The 25,670-nt window shown below is 46.3% G+C and overlaps 1 protein-coding gene across 1 annotated transcript in view; it reads right to left on the bottom strand.

Moving 5' to 3' along the window:
* Tmtc4 (transmembrane O-mannosyltransferase targeting cadherins 4) overlaps positions 1-16,770 on the bottom strand; it is a 57,801-nt gene extending 41,031 nt beyond the window's left edge. Inside the window, exons 1-5 of the mRNA XM_038310579.1 lie at positions 16,679-16,770; positions 11,517-11,729; positions 8,122-8,237; positions 6,875-7,091; positions 562-649 (exon numbers count right to left, since the gene is read on the bottom strand). Coding sequence (XP_038166507.1) covers positions 562-649; positions 6,875-7,091; positions 8,122-8,237; positions 11,517-11,678 — 583 coding nt within the window. The 5' untranslated portion in view covers positions 11,679-11,729; positions 16,679-16,770. The remainder of the gene's footprint in view (positions 1-561; positions 650-6,874; positions 7,092-8,121; positions 8,238-11,516; positions 11,730-16,678) is intronic.
* Positions 16,771-25,670: the final 8,900 nt, after the last annotated feature.

Genomic DNA, 25,670 nt, shown 5'->3' with positions numbered 1-25,670 from the left:
AAAATGGCACAAGGGTGTGGGGTATGGTCACGCCTATGCAACATAGACATCACCAGCACGGGGGCAAAGTCCCCCTTCTCTTACGTCACAAAGGAGCTGCAGGTCTGAGAGAACCAGAGCGCAGCTTTAGCCTACACACAAGGAAGGGGGAGGGACAGTGGAGCAAAGACTCTTACAGGACCGGTTTAGTCCACCCTTGGGAATTATGATGGGGCAGCTCGGCCATAAGCACATATGATCTCTACAGAGTTCCAAGGCAGTGTGCAATTGTGTAATTCTGCAGGAAATAAAACAGACGCCCTCCCTAACACAAGTGCCTCAGTAGTTCTGCTGAAGCTCTGCTCCTCACCAGGACACTAGTATGGGAGCTCTGTACCACTGATCTAAGTGCAGCATCATCAAAAGGACGATGAAATGAACACACGCGCGAAGCGTCTAGACCTTTGACGTACTGTGCCTCAAACAGTAACCCGATATGAACGGACTAATTCACCCTCTGTTTAAACACTGCTCCAAAGAAATACGAAGGTAGCAAATGAGGAAGGCAAACATGATGCTTACTTTCTTTAAATGCTTGACAGTAGCCAAGGAAAGATAACAGAAAGAACAGGGCACACAGGAGATCTGCACGGCCAACAACACCAGCGACCTTAAAAGAAGGGGGAGAAAGATTTACATAAAAACATTAAAGCATTCCTAGCTTTTGGATGTACAAAACGTTCCCTAGACACAAAACAAGTGACTCTACCCCACCATCTATGACATCGCGTTGCCAGTGCTACGCAGGTCTGGCCGTGTTATCTTACCGCGGGTTTGTTCTCTGCACCCTTCTTGGTACAGGACTTCACTTCACTGGTTTAAGAGAAACCAGGCTGTTTGAACAGATTGTTCTGAGCACGGCACATATCTAGCAAAAGTGGTGTTATTTAACACACTGTGCTCAAGAACACCAACAACCCAGCTTTCTCATGTTCTACAGGAGACTTTCAGTGGAAAGTATGACAAGCTCAGAGTGCACAGTATCTAAAAAATACATCCTGGGAGCAGCAAGATGGAACAGCAGGTACAGGCACTTGCTGCCCAAGCCTGGAGACCTGAGTTCAATCCCAGAACCCACACAAAGGGGAATGGAGAGAAAAAACTTCAGGGAGTCCTCTAGCATGCATATGTATCATGGCATGCACACCCCATCCCCCAATATCAGGCATGCACATACATCAAGCACGCATGCTTGTGCACACACACACACACACACACAAAATAAACCTAATAGCTAATTAATTGACTAATTAAAAAATTTAAATCTGATTGGAAACACAAAGGGCATAAAAGTACAAAATATGTTAAAAGTTTAGGCAGAAAGAAAAAGGCTTAACGACTCTGAGCTGCCTCGCCATCTTTTCCCCGACTCAAACGGCAAATAAGGAGGCTTCTGAAGCGGCCACTGAGATGGAACAGAGCACAGTGCCCATCCTTTCTCTCTCAGTCCCAGCTAGTGACAACGAAGCTGTCTAAAGTGTGTGTTCACTTCTTCCAGGCTGACTGCCCCAGTAACTGTTTTCCAAATATAAGGAAAAACACAGAATCCTACTCATGAGGACTGCTCTAGTTTATGGGGTACCCTTTACTAACTGGCACCCAAATGTGGCAAATCCCTTTAATGGATAGAAGACCGGTCCCTTCTCAAAGGACAGATAAAATACCACACCTGTGGAAATGAGCACACATACGTATGTTTTGTTAAGGGCTTCCTTGTATAGTCAACAGCTAAACAAGAACGCCTTTAATTGTGTCTTCCTTTCACGTATGGAAGGCTGAGGTGTACTGTCCACTGTAGCTGTAACCGCCCAGTGAGGTGTCTTGGGAAATCTATGGTGTCAAGCAGGGCTAAGAGGACAGAATGAGTTGATGATGAGTCTATCTTAGCAAGAGTCTATGTGAGAGGAGACGTACAGAGAGGCAAGCGTGATGGTTAATCCTGGATCTGGAGTCAGCCAGGAGACAATCCTCTGTAAAGGAAGTCATAACCAGTTAACTACGATAAACTCGCTCTTACTGTGGGCAGCACCACTTTAGGGGCCGGCGACTTTAATTGAATAAAGAGGAGGCAGTGAGCTAGGCACTATGGTTCGTTGAATGTGCCCAACTAGCTTATGATCTACTGCCATGCCTTCCCTTCCATGATGGACGGTGCCCTCAAACTGTGAGCAACACCCTTCCTTCCTCAAGTTGCTCTGTCAGGTACTGTTGTCACAAAAACAACAACCAACCAGCACAGGAAGCAAGGGGCAAAACAAGCTTAACGGGCCTGAAGAGAACATGGCAGTTCACTGGAGGGTTAAATGGATACATAATGAGTTATGGATGCTCAGAGGTAAGCTCATTCCATCAAGGACACACTGAGTAACCAGAGATGCAGCTACAGACAAAGCCTGGAACATGGTAGTGTGGCTCCCTGTTAGTTCCATTCATGAATTCCAGAGAGCTTCTAGACATAGGACAAAGTGGCAGGCAGGAAAAGGACCAAGGATACCTTGTGGGTAGGGTGCTACTTCTGTGGCCTTTCAGCTGGGATACAAGGAAAGGACCTTGTTAGAGCTGTGGCTTTGGACAGACCGAACCACAAACCCTTTCAGAATAGGAGTCATCAAACCTAATGCTGACCAGCAAGCCCAGGAGAGGCGGGGAAGGGAATGACTGAAGGGGAAGGGGTAGTTTGGGCAAGAGCCAAGGACAAAGCCAAAAGGACCAGACTGTTGAAGCTGCTTCTATCAGGGTGGTAAAGTGCAAGCAAAGAACCGCCAGGAAATGAACTTGAAACAAATGAACTTATTTTCTAAAGGAAAGCTTTTCTTTTGGTAAATTACTGTACTTCTTTCTGGTTGTGAGCTCGGTGTCTAACAGCTGAGTCGTCTCTCTGCCCCTATTCTGCTAAATAGTAAAGACAATCTCAAGTCTCTGAGTGATGAAGGTTATACTGCCTGACATAAAAACAAATGGAAAACAAACCCATGGCAAGTGTTTTAAGGAAGTATTCAGCAATTCAGTGAGTATTTGTCAAGAGTAACTAAAGAGAGAGCTCACAGAATAGAATGCCAGAGGCTATAGCTAAGAACAGGCCATATCTAACCATTGGAGAACAGAAACAAGAAGGACAAGGCTTCCTTCCTTTCTTGTTTTCTTCTTTTCTGTTTCTCTTTTTTTTTTTGTATTGATATTTGCAAAATATGTATTTTCAGGTAAACTCTCCAACAGTTTTTGTTTTCTTTCAGGGTACCTCAAACACTTCCGTCAAGATTTTTCTGGGGAAAAAAAAATCAACATACCCTTCCTCAATCAATTAAACAGGTGGCATCTAAGTTTCCTTACGAGGGACAAGAATTAAGAATTTGGGGGTCAGAAGGAAGTGAGCAAGGGTTCCTGTACTAATCCCCTTTGTGTTGAAGGCTAAGTGTTCGAAGCTGAGTATGATGGTTTCATGCCTACAATCCCAGCACTTGAAGGCGGAGGCAGGACAAGAGTTCAAAGTCAGCCCCGTCTAAATAGCTACAGGTGAATGTGAGACCATCTTGGGATGGAAAGACTGTATCTTGTCCCTTGTCCCATCCTTGGCAAAACATCTGGGTTCAGTAATGGGTGGGTAGAAGTCTTGAAGAGACCAGAGCCCAGGGTAATGGGTGGGTAGAAGTCTTGAAGAGACCAGAGCCCAGGGTTCAGAAATGGGTGGGTAGAAGTCTTGAAGAGGCCAGAACCCAGGGTGCAGAAATGGGTGGGTAGAAGTCTTGAAGAGACCAGAACCCAGGGTGCAGTAATGGGTGGGTAGAAGTCTTGAAGAGGCCAGAACCAGGCAACTTGTCATCTTTGGCCACACTTTCAGCACAATGGGGCCTCATGTCCTCAAGGAGTCCTTGTGGGGGTATCTGATCCAGGGGCCTAGCAGTATCTGTTCTTGCTCCTCTCCCTTCACAGGAATCAGTACCCTGTCAGTGGCCTCATGCGCCTGCTAACAACCCAGAGTGATTTGAGATGGCATATTTGAGGGAGAGGGTGTTGATTGATTTTGGTTTATATCATCGGAGGAAAAGTCAATTTGGTTGTAAAGATTTCCCTACCAATCAGAATCCAGATAGGGATCAGACTGAAGGGTGACCAATTGATCCCACGCTGCCTGGGGCCACCTTGGCTTTAGTCAGAAGCCTCTCTACCCCAGGCACATTGGATGGCTAGGAAATGTTAGGGTGCTTGAGTTGGTTATGGTGGAACACCTCTATCATTCCAGCACTTGGAAGGAGGCAGGAGGATCAGGCATTCAAAGTTAGCCATGGCTATGTGACACCCTGTCTCAAGCAGGTGGGGGGAGACAAAACAAACCCCCCCAGTAATAATATAAAAGAGAAAATATAAGTATTTATTAACAGTGTGCAACAATATCTTCAGTATTAAGGCTGGAGGTGGGGTAAAGGCACAAAATACATTCATATTAATTAAAAGAAATGTATGTCATTAAAACCTGGTAGGGCCCATGCTGCTACTCCATGCTTTCAAAGCATATACAGACACACATTTACTCCAATCTGCCCTGTCCTCATGCCACAAGGGGGGACCGTCACGGCCACACCACAGAAGCTCTCTCCCATCCTGGCAGGACATCTATGAGGCATCCCCCTGCCTCCTGAAGATAAGCTCCAGGTGCCTTGCTCTTTGCACACATTTAAAGCTGGCATTTACAAAAGCTAGTTCCAGGACAGGCTCCAAAAAGCCACAGAGAAACCCTGTCTCGAAAAAACCAAAAAAAAAAAAAAAAAAAAAAAAAAAAAAAAAAAGGAGAGTGAGCGATTAACAGAGAAAGCTGATAAGAGGAAATTGGATAGTGTGTCAAATTAATGAAAGGTAAACAAGCAAAATATCTGCCTGTGAATGGTAATTTTTAATTATCCCTTATTTTCCAAAATCTGAGTTTAAATGTCTGTTATGGAATGACAGAGAGAGGAAGAGAATTTTCAAATATTCCTTTCTGAAACCCCACAGGTAGCCACCCCCTCCAGACACCAACCCTGGGTATTATTTCCCAGAGGTGGACCATCTTGGTTGAGTCAGAGTCTCTCATAGGTCCATAACTAGATAATTAGGCTAGGCTGGCAGCCCTGAGTACAGTCAGTCTCTCCTTCCCCATCACTAGGACTATAAGCCCACACTCCATGCCGAGGTAGGGGGGTATTCTGTGGGTGCTGGCGGCCAAACTCAGGTCTCCACTGCTTGCACAGCAAGGACTCTACGAGCTGTGCTATCTCTCCATTCCCCTCAATTCCTTCCAAAGGTCTGAAACATGGCCTCTAAAGATTACCAGATAAACTGCATTGATCTGCAATGTGTGCCTGTGTGTGTTTGTACATGCTCAAACATGTGTAAGCATACCCAGGGCTTGAAACCTTTTTATACATCAAGTTTTCAATATGTAAAAATCTTAACTTTGGAAAAACCTTTGGTTAATCATTCGATTTTTATGAATGATTATTTGTGTCAGATGCACACACAGACCAGAGAAGTGAGGCTGCAACCAGTTCTAACTTGGCCATGGCTGTGCACAGATAAGAGACAAAGGGTTTAAAGTGGGCTCCAGCAGCAGCCGCCACAGCCTTTCACCAAAGATATGGAAGACAACAATAAAAATTCCACAGCATTCTTGAAACCAAAGAACAGACATTATGAGAAATCATAATTTCTAAAACCAAGAATCCTGATTAACATTTTAGAATTGACTCTAAGTCTCTCAATAGGGTAATCAGTTAAACGTAGGCCTTTAAATGTCTGTTAGAGGTCAAGGCCCACTGTGAGAGGAATAGCCTATGAAGCTTCTAACCCAGGTGTTTGGTGCTCCCAGAATGACTGAATCCAATCTTACTTCAACACCATGCCGCCTCACGTTTCCCGAGTGCTCAGGTGTGCACGCAGGGGTTTCCTGGCGACCTCACATGTGTCCAGTTAAATCTCCACAGTCTATGTCTACAGTGTACTCTTCATGTCCAGGCAGAGACACAGCCACAGGGCAGCAGGCAAGGCTCCTGTCACTGCTGTTCCTCACCTGGCCGGGGGTGTTAAGGGGAAGACACCCAGGGAGGGAGGAGGGAACTTCAGAAGCAGCTCCCTTGCACCCGCCTGGGCCATGGAACCTGAGAGTTTTGGTATACCCTACACTCTTCTTTATCCTCCTGGGATCTCACTGCCTATAAAGTTGTACCAGACCATCTGATGTCATACTGCTTTTATGCTAATTATATTAAGAAAGGATTTTGTAAACCATACAGTCAGCTACCACAGAAAAACTGTCTCAGACCAGGTGCGGTGGTGCATGCTTTTAATCCCAGCACTCAGAAGGCAGAGGCAGGTGGATCTCTGTGGGTATACATAGGGAGCTCTATGCCAGCCAGGGCCTACATAATAAGATCCTATCTCCCTCCAAAAATAAATAAAATAAATAGAAAAACTGCCCCACCCAGTCTGAGGACTGAGGAAGGATTCTTAACTGCTGGTCTTTAGGGTGCAAAATGAGGCAACATTAACATTGATGCCCTTGAAGTTATCACACAGGCTAAACAGACAGTGCCACCCAAGATCACAGCACACTCTGAGGAGACAGTCTCTCAGTTTGGTGGCTGTTATTTGCCCATAACGAGAGGGTCCTCTGACCTAGAACCCACTGTGTCAAATATCTGACAGAGAAAGTATCGTGTATTTCCTGAAAACATTGTGATGTGTGCTCTGTAACCACGGGGGACACATGAAAAGCCCATTTCAGAAAAGCAGCACACACACGTCTTACTTCACCACACACGTCTCACACACATGCAGACTGTCACACGTGGGGGATACTCACACACTCAGTGTGCACTGGATGGACAGCGAACAGTAGTGCCGCCAGCAGGGAAGCTCTGGGCGCCAGGTGAACCCTCCGGCCTTTACTGGTGTACTGTAAGCCTCCAAACAGTACTGAGAAGACGTCGAGCATGAGGATGGAGATGCCACCATGCAGGAGGATGTTGACCACGTGGAAACCCACGGGGTGGAAGCCTCCTGACAGATAGTAGTTGATCCTGCAACAGACGGTGGTTGCTCACAGCGGATGAACACACACAACAGAACGGGGGTGCTGAAGGATCTTGGTGCCTCCTTCATGAAAAGACCGTCAAGGCAATAATACCTGTCCAGCTGAGAAGCCTGAAGAAACCATGAAAACAATTACCCATAGAGGAGAGTGGGAGAAATGGCCGTGTCACAGGGGAAGGCACCGAAAATACAGGGAGAGGAAAATCAAAAGGAGAGCTAGTTTAAGGGATTATTACCCAAGGACAAGATAAATCACAAATCCTTCACTTCAAGGCTATCCCAAAGGGGGCTAGATTTAAGCTATCCACTTAACCCTCTGCACACACACACACACACAAATGAGCTTTAACATTATGTATCCCTAGCCTTCATCTGCAGGATACCTTTCTACTGTTAGTGTGAGTCTTTCTTTTGACTACTTCTCAATTGCTGGTGGTTCTAATTGTTTTTAAATGTTTCTCTGCAAGAGCGATACACAAGAATTTAAATGTATCCCAGAAACAGCTATAAGAACTGTTATGTGACTAGTAACTCTAGTTAATGGGGACTAGAAGTCATCTTTAAACTTCATTTTCATTTTACATATTGACTTGGTAATGGTAGGACGATTAAGAGCTCAATTTTGTCATTAAAAAAAAGCCCCACAATTTTATGGGATGCCTGTGTTGCTTTGATACATATTGTACTGTTCCCCTGGTGCTTTGCTACCCAAACAGTAAAGGGTGGGCTCTCTGAGAACCAGAGAGACGTAGACGTTTTGTTGGTCTGAGCATCATCCTTGCACAGGGACCAGGCTAATATCTGCATAATTCCAGTTTTAGTTTGCGTAGCTGATATGGAGATTCCTCAGTCAAAGCCTCTCAACTTCCTGTGGCATACTTCCTAAAGCCTTAAATAAGTACAGAATCTTACAATAAAAATGGATTCCACCTACCTAAAAACTAATGGCTGAACCCCCACATACGATGTCATGTGGAAATCTCCAATGATGCTCCTGTTTCTACTGTTACACTTTACCTGAACGTAAGGACGGTAAGTGGCCGGTAGGACTTATGGCTGGTATTGCTGCTTAGTCTACTGCCCCAGAAGTCATGATGCCACAGGTCTCCCAGGGGTGTGTCTGACTGAAGGTCCTGCAGGAACACAATGGGATGTTCTGGACAAGGAGTCAAGACCCTCCCCTCATCTTGCCCCAAAGCCTTGAAAACTGCCCCAAAGCCTTGAAAACTCCCCCAAGCTGTCAACTCTGCCCACTTCATCCTTCCTTACCAGCCCCAGGCCCAGCTCCCTCACCCCCATTATCTCCTCTCCAGGATGTGGGCAAGCTTCTTAAAAGAGCCACTATATCCTCCCACTTTCTACACAAAGTACTTCTAAATGCACATTAACTATCCAGTTGGTTACAAGCCTTTCAATAGCGTCTCACCTTCCTGGGTCAAAGTCAATGTCCTCTTAGGGCTGCAATAGCCTCTACACACATCTGCCTAACTCAACTCTCCTGAGTTCCCTCCCAGAGGCTTTGCATAGGCAAATCTGCCCTAGATGGTCATCTTCAACCCTCTGACATCCCAAGTGGACTTCAATCCTTTTCTGTGGATTCCACGGCATCTCATATCTGTACCCATAACACCTGGCTCACTGGTTACTCACAGCTATGGCTTAATTATCTCTATCACTAGACTGGCGCTCCCCAAGGCCTGGACCACATGAGCTGAAATACAGAAGGTGCTTAGCTTAAAACATGCAGAAGGAACAGACCGCTCGGCAACATAAGGCCACTACTAGCCTTTCACGGTCAATTAAATAAGGTGAAGTATTAGAGAAACATCCAGTTTAAACAAGTATGGGCAAATATAATTCTTAAAATTTTCACTTTTGGTCATGAGTTAAGCAGATTGTGAAACTAGAGGAAAAAATTTCATACAATTTTAAAACATAAAATTATTAAATATTAAACAAAACTCTCTCTTTCTACTGAGATAATTTGGCCTTATATTATACCAAGCATGCTTACAAGCATTTTACCTTACATTTAAAATATGAAACTAAGTGCTGTAAAAATTAAACAAGGGGGCTGGAGAGATGGCTCAGCACCTAAAAGCATGTTCTGTTCTTTCAGAGGACCTGAGTCCAGTTCCCAGCACCCATGTTGGGTGGCCCACGACTCCTTCTAACTCTTGGTCTATATCGTCACATGATTAGCCCTGAAATCCAGCAGGTGAGTGTACCTAATTGGAGAAACTACACCATCACCGGCTTTCTAAAAAATTGCTTTCTGAGCACAGAAGGATGCTCAAACTCAGAAGAAATGGCTAAGTGGCTAAGAATGCATATCGCTCTCTCAGAGGACTTGAGTTTGGTTCTCAGCATCCATTCTGGGCTCACAATCATCTGCAACTCCATTTCCAGGGGATTCAATGGCCTCTGCCACCTCAGGCACTTGCACACACGTGGCATGCTCTCTCTCTCTCCTCTCTCTCTCACACACACACACACACACACACACTTTACAATTCCCTTCCCACACAGAAGAGTTGGTTAACTGACAGGTGGCCTCAAAGAACAAATACCTACGTTGCAATATGGACTTTAGTACTTGCTACTGAATGAAGTGCTTGCCGACTCTCAGGGAAGGCCTCAGGAGGAGGAACAGACGCAAAGTCGATCGCTTGATTCTCATGTGACTTTCCCTTCTAGCTTCAGTGGCCTTAAAAATGTAGAGCATCCACCCAACGAGACAGTTGGATGTTTTGCAAAGACTACAGGATCCATCTGCTAACTCAGCGACAAAAGCGGGAGCCCAGGCCCTTGTGTTTTGCCACAAAAGGGCTTGTTCAGTTGTGAGGTGGTGGGGAGCAGCACCTCATCCTCCCTCCGAACAGAAACGAACACCAAAGAAGCTCTAAATATTTAACGAGGCACAGCCTACACGAAGCAGAGTGTGCAAGGGAAAGGTCAAGTTTCTCTTCTAATGATTTATGGGAACACTAGATTATATCTGAAATCCCTCCTAACAGCACTGACTCAGAGATCCTCTTGTGGGACAAAAAATGGCAACTCAGCCCAGGGAAGCATCTAGCAAATGGAATCCAACTCCCTCCCCCAGCAACCGCCTGCTGACATCATGAAGACAGTGGAGGTGTGCATTCCACTCAACAAAGAAGGAGAACAGGCGGGCTGGCAGGAGGTGACATTACAGAAAATACTGCTCAAACCACACTGGGCAGAGGCACAAGACGCCTGCCCACCTCCCGCCTGAGGATAACTACAGCAATCACCAGAACACTCCACACACCACAGCCCAGGCTTCCATCTTCCCAGCGCAATGGAACTTTCCAGCACAGGTTCTGAATTAACCCTTCACACACCCAGGTAGAGGTGTGATGAAAGTCACCACAATCACAGAACTGAAAGAGGTGAACGCTTGTTGGAAAAGTTATTCTGTGTCTAGCAAGTCTTCAGCGTGGCACAGCTGTTCAGAGCGACTTGCCTCTTTTAAGGAGTCCCCTATCATGGGTGGCAGGTGAAGACAAGGGAGGGGTCATCAGGCTTGGTGGCAGATGCCTTTCCCTGCTGGGTCATCTCAGTGGCCTTCATTTCTTATGAGCATGCAGCACCGTGCTGCAAAAGCTCCTTCAATGACACGCCCCAGAGAGACAGGCAGGTGCACTCCTTCAAGTCCCGGCCAAGGGTTAGCGATGCAGCCTGTGTGCTGAGTGAGACGATCACAAGGCTCTGTCTCATGCCACTTTTGGGCACCCATTCTGCCTGCCTCCAAGTTTCTCATTCTCACTGTCTTTGGGCCCATCTGATCTTTGCCTTCCCATTTTACAATAAAAAAGGGTGACTAGTCTCCTAACCTTATAAAGCGGCAACTGGGGAACAAGGTGGACTAGGATTTTGCATGGTCAGCAAACTTGAGTCTCCAGACATGAGATGAGTGGGAAGCCTGTATCCCTCAGCAAGCAGCACATGGCTTCCGTCCAGCAGCTGTCAGCCCGCTGCCCTCACACAGCTGACAGAGGCACAGCCTCACACCTCGATAGGTGATCAGATCCAACCATCACTAGAACAAATGGTGATGTCTTTCTTTCCTCTCACAGTTCTGAAAAGTTTCATAAAACCCGAAGCGCTCAATCTGCTTTGCTCTGCAACACCCCTGGTCTTGTAATCTCAGCAGAATGACCTCTCTGATACATGTGTGGATGGGATCTCAGCACAGACAGGGGCTGCACACCCGAGGCAATAAATACAGGAGTTAATACATAAAATGAAATGGGAACTCTGTATCTTAAGTGAGACCCTGACCAAGAGTCAACCCAAGCTTATCAGAGAATTAACACCAACTCGGATGATTACTAAGACATAAGCAAACTGCATGTTTAAGTTCCTTAGAGGATTAAGACACAAACCTTATTGTTAACAATAGCTTCAGAGTCATCGAAGACAAAATCTCCATCATAGCTCCTGGCAAAACACACGAGGGAAGCAAATCCTACTACTAGCTTAGCCCAGAAAGGGGGGAGGACAGAAGACGGGATGATGCGATCCAAGGCGGCATCCAGCTCGGCCATCTTGCAAACTGCAGACTGCCAGCCTCCTGCAGCAGCATTATGCTGAGGGATCTGCAAGGGAAATAACATCATGTAAATACCTTTAAGCACACTTCTGCAGTGAACACCTTTACCGTAAGCAAGAGCTACATAGGGGGTACGCTGTGATTTTATAGGTGGTCGCTAGGCATGTTAAGTCGGGAAGAAACTTCAGTCAACACAGAAATGACCTGGGATTCAGGCAGATTTCCCAACCCTAACATGACCTATGAACTCCGAAGCCCTTGGGTTTCTGATGCTTCCTTTCAGAAATTCTGATTTAATAGAATCCTGTGTTTACTAGCCCCATAAAGCAAGTCATTTTTAATTCTCAGAGCCAGCTTACATGGCTTTAAAAAAAAGTTAACGATCAACTTTATCAACCCAGAAAAATCAGTAACTGTTCACTGTTGGCACACTGGGGTGGGGGCAGGGAGTTAGAGCGTGCTTATGAAATACGACTGTGACCCCGGCTCTGACAGACCTTATAGTATGCGTGTAGACACAGGGCAGATGCCAGTTCATTGAAAATCTTAGAGAGGACTCGTGAGGTAAGGGCGTATGATAGTGACTGATTGAACTGGGGTTTACATAGAGAGAGAATAACCAGTTTCTTTGGAAGGTCCCAGAAAGAACTAAACTGCCTCAATTCTGCCCAAAGAGCTGACTGCGTGTACCGGGAAGAGCCAAGTCAGAAATACATACTTCCAAACAAAGTGGTTTTGCCACAGCCTTGCCATTTATTAGCTGTGTGGCGTTGTATGAGTCTCTACCCATTTCCTGTGGATCAAGGCAAACTATGAGACCTAAGCTGTGTGACAGCCTGGGCCAATTCCAAGACTCAAACACGAAACTATCTGCAAATCAGGTTATCTGTTCTTATTCCCACCACATCCTCTACAAGTACTGCCTTCTGGCCAGGATGCTCAGTCCAATCTTGTATGTTTAGAGAGGTAATTAAACTCTCTGAAGCGACTTCCTCGCAATGAAATGGACATGACACTGCCTACCTTAGAGCTGTCGCTGGGTAGATATATTTGGTGGGGGCAGGTGTTATTTGGCTTGTAGGCCCATGACTGACGGAAGCTGTGGAAGGAACTCAAAGCAGGAACCTAGCTGTAGAGGTCATAAAGGAATGCTACTTACTAGCTTGCTCAGCCTGCTCTCTTACTCAGCCCAGGCTCATCTGTCCAGGGGTAGCACTACCCAGTAGTCTGGGCCCTCCGACATCAATCATTAATCAAGAAAATGCCCCCACAGGCCAAGGTGATAGAGACATCTTCTGAATAGAGCCCCTGGGGTTTTAATGGGTGCTGGGAGAAGGCAAACTATCATTATACTTTCCATGAGTTTGACAGTCTTTGCAAAAATCTCCCTTAGTACTGGCTTTTTGGTGTAAAAGCTTTGGTCCTCCCTAGAACAACTTCCATTCTGCTTTTAAGCCAATAAAAGAAAATTCTCGTCCCCTGGGCCGGGCTGCAGCTTGGTTATATTTGGTTCTAGATCGCCAAGTAATACCTAGATCCACAGGAAGTCAGGCAAATAGGAGTCTCAGGATCTCACGCCACAGATATCTTTCTTTTTTTAGTCTTTTGTCAGAATAAAGGTAGAGCCAGAGTGATGGGCGGCACTGACCCTTCCCGGAGGCAGAGTTGCACTTACAACCCAGACACAAAAGCCTGCAACTCTTTCTCTGCTTGTCCCCTGAGCACCATTGCCTGATGTAAGTCTTGCTCTTACAGCGCTGGGGGAATAGTCCACCTACTTTCCACTGAAAAGGTAAACCACTGTTTCAATCCTAACTGCAGCCAGGTCATCATGAAGACCCTGATTGCTGTTTTACATTCTAGCTAAAGAAATTACTCCTGCCACCTCAAAATTAAAACAAGACTGAGTACCAACAAAGACACTACAGCGTTAAAAATGGAAGTAATAAATGTGTTCCTCTACTTAGAAAATCAAGTGTACAGGAAAACAAATGGTTTATACCAACTTTAAAGGCATAGCAACTTCCATAGACTGTGTAGAAGCCACAAAAGGTCATACCACTGGTTCTGATATTCTCGGGTTGAGCCCTAAACATTTAAATATGAAATCACAGTTTACTATGAAGTTCAAATGGTCTTACATTCACTGATTGATGAAATAATCTGTCCCTAAATTAGCTATTCATACTCAAAGCCCAAGCCAATCATGATTCAAGCAACAACTCATACATGTAGGGTGGGCCACGGACCCCAACATTTGGGGTGCTCTGGTGGGTCAGGTCCCCACTTTTGGCAAGTCAAGTGAATGGATGAGTTGATGTTAAATAATCTTCTCTTTCCCGGTGGGGAGCAAAAGCATAGGACCTACTGTGCAGGCATTGTGTCTTTTACCCTAATCTAGTCCTCACTGGCTCTTGCCATTTCATGGAAGCACCTCTGCTCTGCAGTGAAAATATTCAGATGCTCCCATATGTTTAACTGATATGTGCTCACATACATAGAACAGTCCAGACTATGCCTTTTATCAGCAAACGCCAAGGAAGATTACAATACATGAGAAACCCATGTGACGTTCTCAGAATCCAGTACGGCAGCCCATGGCAAAGGTTGTGGAGACAGATCAACATGAACTGGTGGCCACACTGTTTTCCTAAAGATCAGTTTCTTCATCTATAGAATAAGTTAGGTTTTGGTTTTTCGAGACAGGGTTTCTCTGTAGCTTTGGGGTCTGTTCTGGAACTAGCTCTTGTAGACCAGGCTGTCCTCGAACTCACAGAGATCCACCTGCCTCTGCCTCCCGAGGGCTGGGATTAAAGGGGTGCACCACCACTGCCCGGCTACCACTGTGTTCTTTAGGGTATGGTAAGGACTGAGTGAGGTGGTATAAACAGCTAGTCTCCATACCCATGCTGTTTTGGTCAGTTCTTAGTCCCTGATCCCTGTCTTAATGCCTATGTTGCCACCTTTATGACCAGCAGAACCCATCAGGTGACCAGATGTACTCCCAAAAGGGGAACCCTTTTTTGGGGCATCCCTGGTGAAGCATCTTTGTGCCCTGTACAAACTGTATATCGCACAACGATCCCAACTCCCCATCCTCCACCAGGAAATGACCCTTGTTCTACAAAAAGGCGTGGTGCAAGGGTAAATGAGGCAGAGAAGGAGACCTTTATATCCACGATACAGTCTAGGAAAGGACTTTCTGGTTTTGATTAAGCAACCTGTCTTACTGGTCTTCTCCAGGTAAAGCCCTGCCTGGGAGCCCTGGCTCCTCAGCCACACCTTGGATGGTAGGTAGCCCACTCTATGGAGGGGCCAAACAAGATACCTACTGTGGCTTCAGTTTCAGTAATGACCCACCTACACAGAACCTACTATGAGTAGTCTGAAAAGAGACAGTTACCCTAACAAAGCTGGTGTTCTGGTGACCACTGAACTCCTGTTTGAATTGGCTCCCTAAGAGTGGTTCAGTGTGGAACAAACCAGTAGTCTTTAGCTCTGATTCTCAAACTCCTAATATTAAGCCTCGACTTTCAGGATGTTAAATCAAATCCATCTGTCAATCAAAAGGTCAAACAGGGTCTCCCCAAAGGCTAAATTTCATGGAACTGTGCACCATGAACCCCTAATAACTTTGGACACAGCAGTCCAGGCTGCAAAAAAGCAGGGATACCCAACCTAGACGATTCACCCTGGAAAACCAGCAGAGGCCACCTAAACAGAAGAATTTACCGCAGGCTGGAAAGGCTCTTGCACTCCACATTACGGGCAATGCATCTAGGGCCAGTTGTCCTCCAAAATGGAGGAGCATGACCTTGCCTCAGGAAATCAAATTAAACAATGTGGTGGTTTCTGACCAGGACATTGCAGGAAGAGCTAACATACGGAGTGCCCAAGGCAAAGGGGCCAGCCATCCTCCGCAAGGCTGAGCCAAAGGCGGAGAGAGGTGCATCATGTTGTGACCCACCTTAACTCAAGAATGCTCAAGTGGCTGGACCTGGGATGTTTCACACTCAGAATTTCTGCCTCAGAAAGTTTCCACTTAGCTTGTAGCCATTTTCCCACCTGGGCGGGGCCGTCCCGCTTCACCCCATTTCACCTGGGGTGCACAGCTTATTGGGGGTGCAGGTACAGGGGACAAAGAGGGGATTTCGTCAATCCTGACTATAACTGTTTCTCAAGGAACTCTCTCCATCCATCTGTTTCCGGGGAGGGAGCGAAGTGTGGATGACTCAGTGGCTAGATCTTTCCTCTAACTCCTCCTTTCTTTTGTGTGTAGTTAAAAACAGAAAGAAAACACAAACAGCTCACAGCCACAACATCAACAACCCAGGCTCCCCGTGGAGTTCGCCGGAGGTGAGGCGGTAGCTGCACCACCTGCTCGGTTGGTTTCCCCAACTCGTGGCAGCTCGGTCGCTCCAGGCTCCCAGGCCAGCGGTGCCGGCTTTGCTTCTCAGCGGAGAGCGGAGTAGCTGGCACTCCAAGCGCGGCAGGGTGACTCGCCGCGTAACCCTGGGCAGGCGGCCAAGCTACCGGCTGTGTCCAGCCGTCGCCCGTGCCTTGGCCAGCTGGCGACCAGGCACGGGAACCCCGCGGCCAGGTGGCCGCTGCACCGGGTGCACTCCCGGGTCAAGAAGCTGTTGCGCGGCTGGGTCAGACAGTGACAGGCACGGGAATGGTACGACGACCTCGGCCGTGGCAGGGCAGCACCGGAGCCTGAGCCCGGGGCGCGCACCCCTTACCGCGCGCTCTTTGTCCGGGGTGCGGCTTCTACCGGGGCGCAGAGTGCCCGGGGCCCGCGTCTGCCAGTGGCAGCTCGGGTCCCGTAGCTAACTCCTCCAGTAGAGGTGCAGTGCTCGGGCGCCGCCCCCAGGCCCCCGGGCCGCGCTGGGCTGGTGATTCTGCCGAGAGCCCGGGAGCCCGCGCCCTTTCCGCGCCCAACTGCGCTCGCCCCGCAGCAGCGCTCGGCCCTCACCGGGCTACCCGGCGCGTTACCTGCAAGGAGCCCAAGCGGCGGTCGCATCTCCCTCCCGCGTGCTTAAACTCCTGCGGCTCCGCAAGCCCGCCGCCGCCACCAGGGGAGGGGCCTCCCGTCCCCCTCCCATCCCGCCGCGTCCCGCCCCCCGCCGCGCCGCTCCCCACTCGCGACCGCCCGCGGATGCCTAGTCCCGCCGTCCGCCGTGCTCCCATCGGTTGTCCTTCCCGTCACTCACAGGCTCCTCTTCAGCTCATTGGTAAATGTGGGGCTGACGTCGGGACTGGGAAGCTCGCGGCGAAGGAGGCGCAGGGGCGGACGGGCTTCGCAAGGGAGGAGAAAGCGCCACTGGGATGCAAAGGGGCCGAGCCGCCGAGGCCTGGTTCTTGCTCCCCGGGGATTCCGCGCGCTCTGAACCTGTGCCCGGCCTGTCCCGGGCGCTCCGCCGATAGCGTGTTGAATCCCTGCAGAAAACCCCAACTCCACGCTTCTTCCTGTCTGGGAGGAGTTGTTGAAGATGTGTCTCTACTTTCTCTCTCTTGAAACGCGGAGTGAGTTCTTCGTCCTTAGGCCCTGCAGCCTCAGGACTGCACCACCTTTTCGTTGCAAAGCCGTGCAGCGTGCTTCCACACTCCAGTCACGACCACAAGATGCTACACCTCCCTTCTGATGGGAAGGCCACCCACTCACTTCCCACTCTCAGTACTTATCTTTGCGGCCACCTTCAAGGAAGAGAAAAGCGTTGTACTTGCCCCTGCCAAACCTCCAATGACCACGGACGCCCTCCTTTCGACCCTCCTTAAAAGTGTCAGTCTCTCTGATCTGTCTCCCTCTTTGGACGGAGTTGGCTTCATCTGCATCAAGTCACCTCGAAGCTTTCCTCTGTCTGCTGTGTCCTGCTGCCTCCCCCTGCCCTTCATCTCTGAAGTGGAGTGCTGTCTCCCCGACCCCCAGCTCTCTCCAACTCCGTTCACTTGGCTCTCATTCAGTGAAACTGCGTTTGCGAGTCAACCCTGCTGCCTTCTGCCCTTAGGAAGGCCAGAGGACATTTTGCTTTCCAATGCTAGCTCATCCTAAGATTTCTTCTTCTTCTTCCTTAAAATGCTCTCTCCCTGGTCCTACCACTCTCCTGTTTTACCTGGTCTGCTTAGCAGGCTTGCCTGCCCAGAATGAGCCCTAAGACTTTTAAAGATCTCATTCTTTTACTCCACCAGTTTCCCAGTATGATTTAATCTTCTGCCGACACTCCAGTCAATATATTTCAGATTTACACTTCTGCTCCTTGCTATCTGAGTTCAAACCCATTTATCTAGTTCCCTATTTAGCTTGTCCTCTGGTATATGTTACCACATCTCAAATGGCAGAGCATGCAACACACACTTTCTCTGCTTTCCTTCTACTAGTCTGTGATGCCCATGTTAGTATTTCCCTCAGATGCCTCAGTCCTGGCATCTAACAAAACCGCCGTGGTCCTGATTCCTAAGTGGCTCCACCCTTGCTCACCTCCAATTGGCTGGTGTTAGGAATATAAGCTTTTATTTTTAACCTTTTGTATAACTTAGTAAGCATTTTGTGTGACTTGGAATAAGGAGGTGCATCTGAGATAGAAATTAGCTGTCACTAGGCTACAGAAACAAGCTCTAGGCAGGCCACCTGCCAGCTCAATTACAACCCAAGCCCAGAACAGGCCTTAATATGCTAATGAACCACCCCCAAGATGGTGAGCTAGCCCCAAACTGTGAGTACTGATAGCACAAAACTACCACCCAATGGAATGGAAAAATGGGAAGATTGTGAATGAGCTCTAGAATCACACTGCCATGCACCAGAGACACAGTTTCTCTAGCCTCTGGGTGGATATCTGCCGGCAAGAAGACTTGAGACTATGTATGGCCCTGGCCTCAGTGACCTTGGAACTTCTGGCACTGTCTGTCACCAGACCCACATAGGCCCACCAGTGAGTGACAGCCACAGGCTTATGCTCTCAAGGACGTCCACCAGTGCAGCCTCCTAGCCGGCCACAGCTGAAGGACTTCGCGACAGATGAGAGCCACCCCTGCAAGTTTCCAGAGTGGAACCTGCAGCAGCATTTCTGTTCCCTGCTCAGTGAGATGCCTGTTTAGCTTTTATATTAGCCTGATATCACAAGGAGTGTTTGAGTGATTAAACCAAGTGTATGAAAGACAAATCTGGTGTGGGCATCATAGTCATCGCTGGACACTTTACAGCCCACAGGCCGTGCCCTTCACACTGGTACAGGCACAAGTTGAATAAACCATTATATTTGAAAATATAAAATTTAAAATACTCTAAAACCTTATAAATCGTCAATTTGGGGTTTTGGAACCTTTGGGACTGAAACTGATTTGGTTATAGTTTGGGGAGTGGTTATAATGTTTGGCATTTAAGGTGACTATGGACTTGTAAATGTTTACATTTGAGGCACATTTCAGTTAGTGTGACTAGGGATTTTTTAAAGTCAGGTAGTACTGACTCTTGAGATCTCCTTGACCCAAAAAAGAAGATAAAGAACTCAGATTCTCTTCTACAAAAAACAAACACGCAAACAAAAAACCCCAGAAAACTTTTATTTCTAATTTGTGCGTGTGTGTGTGTGTGTGTGTGTGTGTGTGTGTGTGTGTTGTTTCTCTTCTGGAAAAGTATTTCTATGTGTAGATGGACGTGCCCACAGAGTCCAGAAGAGGGCATTGAATCCCCTGGAGCTGGGATTTCAGGCATTTGACCTGGGTGCCGGGAACTCAACCTGCATCCTCTGCAAATGCAATCCTGGCTCCTAACCTCTGAGCCACCTCGGCAGCCTGTCAGGTTTCCTTTGCTCTGTTCACCCCAGCTCACGAGATAACAGTTCCAGTGGGAAGGCGTCTCGAAGGCTACCTAGCAAAGAACAATGTGCAGCAAAATCCCTCCATAGCTGCTCTCAAAAATTTACAGCCCAAAACAGGATACAAAACACACACTTGTAGCCCATGAGGCTGAACAATTAAATGGTGAGTACTACAGACAGTGTGAGGGCGGGAGGTTCAGATGATAGAGGGACCATTTTCTGAAAGTGTCATAAAATGGAGCAGTCTCAGAAGTGCTGTAGCATCGGAGAAGTTTTAATACTGTTACGAGCCTTGCTCTCAGAGACTTGATCCAATAAAGCTTTTCCTTCCCTTATGCCATAGATGTGTAGTCTGCTCCGCAGAGTCATTCATGGACTCAGTGTTATGATTTACAGTGCCACAGACCCTGGCAGGCCCCACTACTGATGTGGGGGACCATGGAGGGGAAGGGACAGACAGATAGACCATGCAGAGAGAGCTTGGATTTGGAGAATTTATTTAGTGAGTATTGGGAGGGTAAAAGGGTAGAGGGGTATGGGGAGAAGAGAGAGAAAGAGAGAAAGAGAGGGACAGAGAGCGAGAGTGTGGGAAGAGGAGAGAGAAGAGAAGGGAAGAGAGAGAGAGAGAGAGAGAGAGAGAGAGAGAGAGAGAGAGAGAGAGAGAGAGAGAGGAGAGAGAGAGACTGGGAGTGGGCAGAGCTTATTTCTTAAAGGGACAGGTCCAGGTGACAAGGCAGTTCAGCATAACAATCCTAACACTCAGGTTCTTCTACCCATGATGTGGCTTCAGTCTTTGCCTTCAAGTTATGGCTTCCTAGTTCTTTTACAGTGGAGATGTGTAGGCCTGAGAGTGACATGCATTCTCATCCATTTGAGAAAACAGTGGTCTGCAATTGGGCAGGAGGATACAGTTTATTCCTGTGACCAGAAACAAATGATTTCAGAGGTACATGATCCAACTGGAGAGCCCAGTAGGGTAGGGGCAACATTGTAGCAAGTGGGGCTGCTTAGAGACATGTAAAAAATGGGCTGGGAAGACTGAAAGCTTCTCAATTGAAGCATCTGGAATGTTATAATAAGGAATTAGGACTTTATAGGCAGTAGATGGCCCCTGGAGTTTTCTACGGGGAATGAGCTAGTCAAGTAATATTTACAGAGATTAGTTACCAGAACCTATATGGAGTGAGATGAAATAAGGCCAAGGCTGTGATTTTGTTTTTCCAAAACGAGCAAAATATTTTGCTGGAAAAGAAAAAAAAAAAGACAAAAAATAAAGCATTTATTTAGAAAGACTTAGTTCCAGAGACCAGAGAGGTGCCTAAAAGAGAAGAGGCAGTCTCCTTTTAGCAACCATTCCTAAGAGTAATTAATCTAGTCCTGTGAGAATTAACCTAATCCCTTAGCGAACTTCTCATATCCTAAAGTCCTTGCCTCCCAACACCACTACCATATGGCAATCAAATTTCAAACTGTATCAATCAAACCATATCAACTCTGTACCACCTCCATTTCCTTCCTATCTATGTATTTTTACTTTTTCTTGAATGAACCCAAGTAGCTTTACTTCCATGTAGATAAAGAAACTTTGATTAAGATAAATGTGACAGAAAGTCTTATTTGTACCAGGCAAGGAACCACATACTGATGGGGAATCTTTGTCAACCAATTATCTTTAAGAGGTGCGACCAAGTTAGTGTGTGGCTTTCTGGGACCCAGAGAAAAACGGTGCTCACTCTGTGTGGTTCCCTCATAACACAGCTGAGCTTGGACATCTTATTCCTGTTTCGTGAGTTTGCCCCTGATAATAAATAAAAATATAATTGTTTTATCTTTTAGCTATCCTGGTTATTTCACGAATCGAGCTAACATCAACAACATACCTCTGATGTGAATTTTATCTCCACTTCTCTCCTCCTGCCCTATTTTTCATGTTGGTTGTCTGAGCAGAATCATAGGTAAATAGCCAGGGTGGCCCAGGCTTCTGAATCTTTTTACTCATGGTCCAGACAAGCAGGGTGGTGCTCAGGGCCCAGACTATGAAGAAGTTAATCTATTCAGGTGAGGTAGAGGATTCTAAGAGCCAGTGATTATAGCACAATGAAAAGGGCCCACAAAAAGTCAACGATGAGGATTTTAAGGTAAGTAGGACAGAGGACCCCCTGACAAGTGGGCAGGGGAAGTAAGATCTTTTCATAGCCTGATAATCATGGAATTGAATCCTGGGGTGTCACAGCTTGGAACTTACAGGTACTCAGACATTTTGTATACTGATTCTTTTCCTTCACCTCATTTGAACAACAGTGTATTTTCTTTTATGTTGGCCTCTCCACACTCTTCAGTGAACTGTAATAGGCACAGCCATCTTTTCCTATGAATAAACTTCAATTTAATCTCCATTTATGACAAATTGTGTCTCTTCCCTCTATAAAGTAGGTGTGATATTTAATGATTCACCTTTATTTTAAAGCTTTAAATTCTTGTTTGCGTATTCAAAAATAGCCATGCTCTTGTCGATATGAAGTGAAATACTTATATGGAAGAATAATTATTTATGTGTAGACCCTTTTACTCTTTTTACAAAAATGTGTTGAAAGCTAGATATGTGTGAGTCCCTTTGCAGGATGCTTGTATTTCAGAGCTGAAAGAGTTCATTGCCTCAGGGAAGAAACTGGTTTGTAACTGATTGAAGAGTGGAAGACAAGGAATAAAGAAGGAGGAAGCAACCTGGGGGCACAGACAGATTGTCGATTTGTCAGAGCTTGAGGGTCCCATGAGATCTACGGAGACAAACAAGGAGCCTGGTAACTCTGGTCCAGAGACCTCATGAGAGAATTCTGATGCTGTTACAGATCTAAGAACAGACAAGGAAAGCTGTAGTTATTTACATGAGAACTCAACTCTGGGAAGGCCCCTTGAATAGAAGACATTTAATCCAGAAGCCCAAGGGACTATCTCCAGGCTCAGAGATCTGCTAGAAGCACCCACAGAAGTGGGCAGAGCTCCCTTTCCTAGCTAGTTTATTAGAGCTGGAGACACAGATAAAAGTCTGTAGGGGACATGATGCATAGGGTAAGGGCTGAGGGGATACCGATCACAAATTTCCAGCTGCCTTTGCCTTAGTCGTATAGACGACACTTGATTCTCCCAGAAAGAGCATGACAGGAGCCATAAAATTTATTTTCAATTTAGGAAGCTCTTTAAGCCTTTAGTGCCCAAGGATGATATAAAAGGCTAGTCACACAGACAAGAATAACCACCTAAGCTACCCACCAGAGGCCAAACTGATGAAAGCTGAGGCCTCTACCATCAATTACACTGATAGCATGATCTAGCATGACCCAACAAAACAAGTATATGCTTATCAGAGAGCATGTTCTGAAGGCTCAGAGGTTATCTCCCAGGAACAGAGAAAGTGACAAACTTCTCTTTGAAGTGTTCAAGATGAATCTTTTACAGTCTGTTGTGGGAGGATTGTTCACATCGCCAGTCTGCTGTGCCAATAAAGACACCTTGAAGCAAGGATGGAGTCAGCCATTTGCTGACTGGGATTAGCCATAGAGATGGTGGAGGATTAGGGAAGTCAGATAGAGAAGGAGAAGAAGAGAAAGGAGGGACCGGAAGAGATTTCTAGTGAGTTTGGGCTGGGAAAACGTGGGGAATAGGGTTGGCCCATCTACCCTCTGCTGTTCCTTGGATTTATCAGGTTTTTAATATCAATTTCTAACTCCCTCTAACCCTGAGTTTTTATTAATACTAAAACAATTTAGGTAAATGCTACATCTGGTGTCCAAAGCTTGGCATTATAAAACCACCTCTCTGCCGCCACTGAGCAGGCCTTCTGCACGAATCTGGGTTTTTTTTTTTTTCTACTGCAGTATTTCTATAGCAGCTTCCAGCTGCCCCCCAACATACATCTGGGGTTAGCCCCCCACCACTAGCCTGTGCCCTCACTTCCCACCACGCAGGCTTTCCCTGGACCCCTTCCCCAAGCCACCATCCTAGGCCAGCTTGATCTTGACACCTGCTCAGGCTTTTACGGCTGCCGCAACTGCTAGTCGCAAACAGTTGCACTTGTGGCTGACCCGTGTAGCAAGCAAGCGAGCGTACCACAGCAACAGCCAGGGCCACCCCAGCACCCAGGGCACTGTTCTGGCTGCCTGGGCACCGCCGCGCCCCCAGTGCTGCTGCTACAGCCGCCCCCACCCCCCAGCTTTGTCATCGCTGAAGTTGTTCCTATGGAGAAAGTAAGAAGTCGTCAGATCTGGTGGGATACTGGGGAAGTCTTAAAAGGAGAATTAGGTTTTAAAAGAGGGGGGAAGCTTTCCTATGTGAAGAATCAGAAATATCAAAATGGAGGAAGTTAGGACACTGTTTAATGTTCTCTGGATGTCTTGCAAATGGGAAAAATAAATAAGGGACTAAACCACTTAGCTAGGGTTGACATAGTATCTATTTTAATTAGTGTCAGTATGGTAATTCATATTTTATCATTAAAAATAGTTTGATGCCGGGTGGTGTTGGTGCACCCCTTTAATCCCAGCACTCAGGAGGAAGAGGCAGGCAGATCTCTGTGAATTTGAGGCCAGCCTGGTCTACAGAGTGAATTCTAGGACAGCTCCAAAGTTACACAGAGAAACCTTGTCTCGAAAAAAAAGTGAAAAAATGATTTGATAACTGTGCCAAATATGAAAATTTGACTGATAAGATACAAACCTTACAAAGACTTACTAGTGATAAGATACAAACTTAGAAAGACTTACCACTGATAAGATACAAGCCTTAGAAAACCTTACTAATAATCATAATAAAAATTTGACTGATAAGATACATGCCTTAAAAAGACCTACTAACAAAAATAAGAAAAATATTCAGACACAGACAGAGAATTTAGAGGAAAACCTACCACAGCATTGCATTAGGATATCGAAGAGGAGCAGAGGAGCTCAGAAAACCAACTTCTGTTTATTCCATCACCATACATGACTGACCACCCAACCATAGGAATCCTGAGGTTTTGCAGAAGCTGATGGGGATCCTGTAGAAGTTTTAGATTTTAAGATTTTTAAAGAAGTAGCTGTTTCATATCGTATGCATTTGCCCTATGTGAAGCAGATATTAAATGCATGGACAACTCGGAACAGAATTTTCCCATAAGACTGGAAAGATTTAGCTAGAGCAATACTGGAAGCTAGCCCTGAGTTAAAATGAAAAACATGGGGAAGGGAGGAAGCTAGGATCATAGAACAATGAGGTAGGGCTGGAGGTGTGGAAATTGCCCAAGACCAGCTTTTTTTTTTTAAATTTTTTTTTAAGATTTATTTATTATGTATACAACATTCTGCCTCGATGTATGCCCGCACACCAGAGGAGGGCGCCAGATCTCAGTACAGATGGTTGTTAGCCACCATGTGGTTGCTGGGAATTGAACTCAGGACCTCCGGAAGAACAGTCAGTGCTCTTAACTTCTTGGTGAAGGCCAGTCTGCTGATTGGCAAAGATAGTCTTGATTTGATAATCACACCTTGGAACTCTGTTGTATAGCAGCTCTGAATGCTTGGGACAGGGCTAAAGAATCAGAAGAGACTGAGTCATTTACTAAAATTAGACAAGGCCCGAAGAAGCCTTCACTGACTTTTTTTTTTTTTTTTGCAAAGATTGTCTTCAGCTGTAAATAGAGTGATATTAGATCCAGAAGTTAGACAAATATTAATAGAATCTTTGACTTTTGAAAATGCTGATTCAGAATGCAAATGGGTGATTAGGCTTTTAAAGGCAAGATCATTACCAATGGAAGAATGGATTAGAAATACAGCTGATATTGGATCTTACGATGCTGCTTTGATAGGAGAAGTAATTTCTAGAAATTTTAAGAATAATAAAAATGTCAGATGTTTTGATTGTGGTAAACAAGGTGACTTGAAGAGGAATGGTAGGTAAGATGTTACTAGAAACAATGTTTTTTTTTTCTACAAATAATCCAAACAGAAGGCCCCAACCTTCTGCAGTATGCAGAAGGTTGGGCAAAGGCTGCCATTGGACTAATGAATGCAGATACACAAGGGAAAGGCAAGGTAATCCTTTGTCATCAGAAATACCTGAGGGGCCTCCTACAGGCACCCATAGCTTATTTACATTAATCTTTCCCTGTCAGCATCAAAGAAACTCAT

The sequence above is a fragment of the Arvicola amphibius genome, chromosome 13, assembly GCF_903992535.2.
Source record: "Arvicola amphibius chromosome 13, mArvAmp1.2, whole genome shotgun sequence".
Taxonomy (NCBI): Eukaryota; Metazoa; Chordata; class Mammalia; order Rodentia; family Cricetidae; genus Arvicola; species Arvicola amphibius.
The sequence above is the reverse complement of the archived record's forward strand: the minus strand, read 5'-3'. Positions and strand labels throughout refer to the sequence as shown.